The sequence below is a fragment of the Tupaia chinensis genome, unplaced genomic scaffold, assembly GCF_000334495.1.
Source record: "Tupaia chinensis unplaced genomic scaffold, TupChi_1.0 Scaffold000023_1, whole genome shotgun sequence".
NCBI lineage: Eukaryota > Metazoa > Chordata > Mammalia > Scandentia > Tupaiidae > Tupaia > Tupaia belangeri.
In genome coordinates, this window is record NW_006159453.1 from 4581396 (window position 1) to 4583389 (window position 1994).

A 1994-nucleotide genomic window follows, 5' to 3' on the forward strand; every position below is an offset into this window, starting at 1 on the left:
TTTGTTTGTTTGTTTTGCTATAGGGCACATGCACTCACCAGAAAGGCAGAGAAAGAAAGACAGAAAGCAAGAAATCACCCTCCTGGGGCGATGGCCACGCTGCAATCCCTTCTCCTCCATTCCCCTCTCGGGATCTTGGACACGCACGCACATGTACCCAGCATGAGTTTAAGCCACCAGATCCAAGACTTGAACCACGGTCAACTGCATGGGAGTCCAGTGACGTAGCCATTACACCAACTGCTGGTCCTTTGGAAGTTGTTTATTAACTGTCAAGAACCATGAAGTCTGAGCAGAAGAACAAAAAATTTATATGTAAATTAAATGTGGGAAAATGTAAAAATAAATAAATTATTTTAAAAAAATAAATGGAAGTGGGTAAGATAAGATTATGGCACAAGACGTGGTCAAAATGGACAAGATCCAAATATATTTTGAATTTCAAATTCAAAAGGCTTGATGATAAAAGATAAGGATGTATTGCAGAAATGAGAAGAAAGGAAGTGCCAGGCTTATCTCCGATGTGTTGTGCTTAGTAACTGCTTAAACAGATGTTCTGTTTATGGAAAAAGTAATATCATGAAGAAAAAAATTCATCAGAGTGAATGAAGTTGTTTACATTGGGATTACTTAATATTGAACTTTCCTGATATTTACAGTAAGGAATACTGTAGGCATCTAAATACACAAATCCAAAGCTTAAAAAAAAAAAAAAAAGGACAAAGCAAGAAATACAATGAATGAGTCATCCATATAGTTGGTATTTAAAACTATAGTAAAAGGACAGAAGGTCCAGGATTGAGTCACAAAGAACTATGACTGCAAGGTGATCAACTAGTCCAATTTGCCCAAGACTGAATTTTCCTGGGATCTGAGATATTCAGTGCCTCATCAGCAAAGCCCCAGGCAATCCTAGATGAGTGGTCATTATACCGATAACTTGAGAAAATATTTGAAAAGACCCATTTACATAGGCCAGACACAGGACTAGTGACCTACACCACTCAGGTGATAAGGAGATAAGTTTTCTGCTTACAGGTTTTCATAAATTTGAAGTGAAGAGAAAAAAGGAAAAAAAAGAGAGAGCATTCAGAGAAATAAGAGTAAGGAAAGACCTAAATCAATGGGCTGGTACCAATGCCTAGTGCTTAAGGAAACTGGATCCCACATAGTTGGCCATGTGGTTTGAATCTAGCTCCAGAAGCTTGAAAACATAGTGAACACATGTGTGGGCATACCCCAAATCTGATGGGATAGAGCAATGGAAGAGAAGAGACTGAGGTTTGACCATACCCTACTATGCAGCACTTTTTCTCTCTCCCTCTTTGTCTCTCTCCGGAGAGAACTCATACTCTCTGGCAAATTAAAAGAAAAGGAAAAAGGAAAAAGGAAAGCAGGGAGGAAGGAAGAAAGAAAGGAAAGAAAATACTTAAACCTAATATCACTGCCTCATTAAATTCTTATGCTGGTCTATTAATTTTATCACCTTCCTTCTTACTAAAGGAAGGTAAAGAGAAGCTTAAATTTCCTCTGGACTTAAGGTTAACAAATTATTCCATGACTATTCTTCCTCAAAAAAATCATTAAACTATTTATTTGTGACAGTTACTTGGAAAGTTTACAAAACACCCTCTCCCACCAACTGATAATCACTAATATTTTCAAATTCCTTTCACAGGTCTACGGAGCCTGGTGCAGACCTTTGTTAATTCCATCAGCAGTGGAGACCTGCCCTGCATGGAAAATGCAGTCCTAGCCATGGCTGAAAAACAGAACTCAGCTGCAGTGCAGAAGGCCATTGCCCACTATGACCAGCAGATGGGCCAGAAGGTGCAGCTACCCACAGAAACTGTCCAGGAGCTGCTGGACCTGCACATGGCCAGTGAGAGAGAGGCCATCAAAATCTTCATGAAGAATGCTTTCAAGGATGTGGACCATTCATTTCAAAAGTTACTGAGGGTATGCCTGGTGTTCTAGGTCTTTGAACATAAGAG

The 1994-nt window shown here is 39.4% G+C and overlaps 1 protein-coding gene and 1 long non-coding RNA gene across 6 annotated transcripts in view; one reads left to right on the top strand and one right to left on the bottom strand.

Moving 5' to 3' along the window:
• Positions 1–1994, top strand: part of LOC102503283 (guanylate-binding protein 2) — a 24999-nt gene that overhangs the window by 10608 nt on the left and 12397 nt on the right. For all 5 annotated transcript variants that reach the window (XR_003548878.1, XR_003548879.1, XR_003548880.1 and 2 more), the window contains one exon: positions 1679–1959. Coding sequence is in view for 1 of the 5 variants with exons in the window: in XM_006140178.3 (XP_006140240.1) it covers positions 1679–1959 (281 nt within the window). In the remaining 4 variants the exon portion in view is untranslated. The remainder of the gene's footprint in view (positions 1–1678; positions 1960–1994) is intronic.
• LOC102502999 (uncharacterized) overlaps positions 1–1994 on the bottom strand; it is a 14963-nt gene that overhangs the window by 2623 nt on the left and 10346 nt on the right. The window lies entirely within an intron of this gene.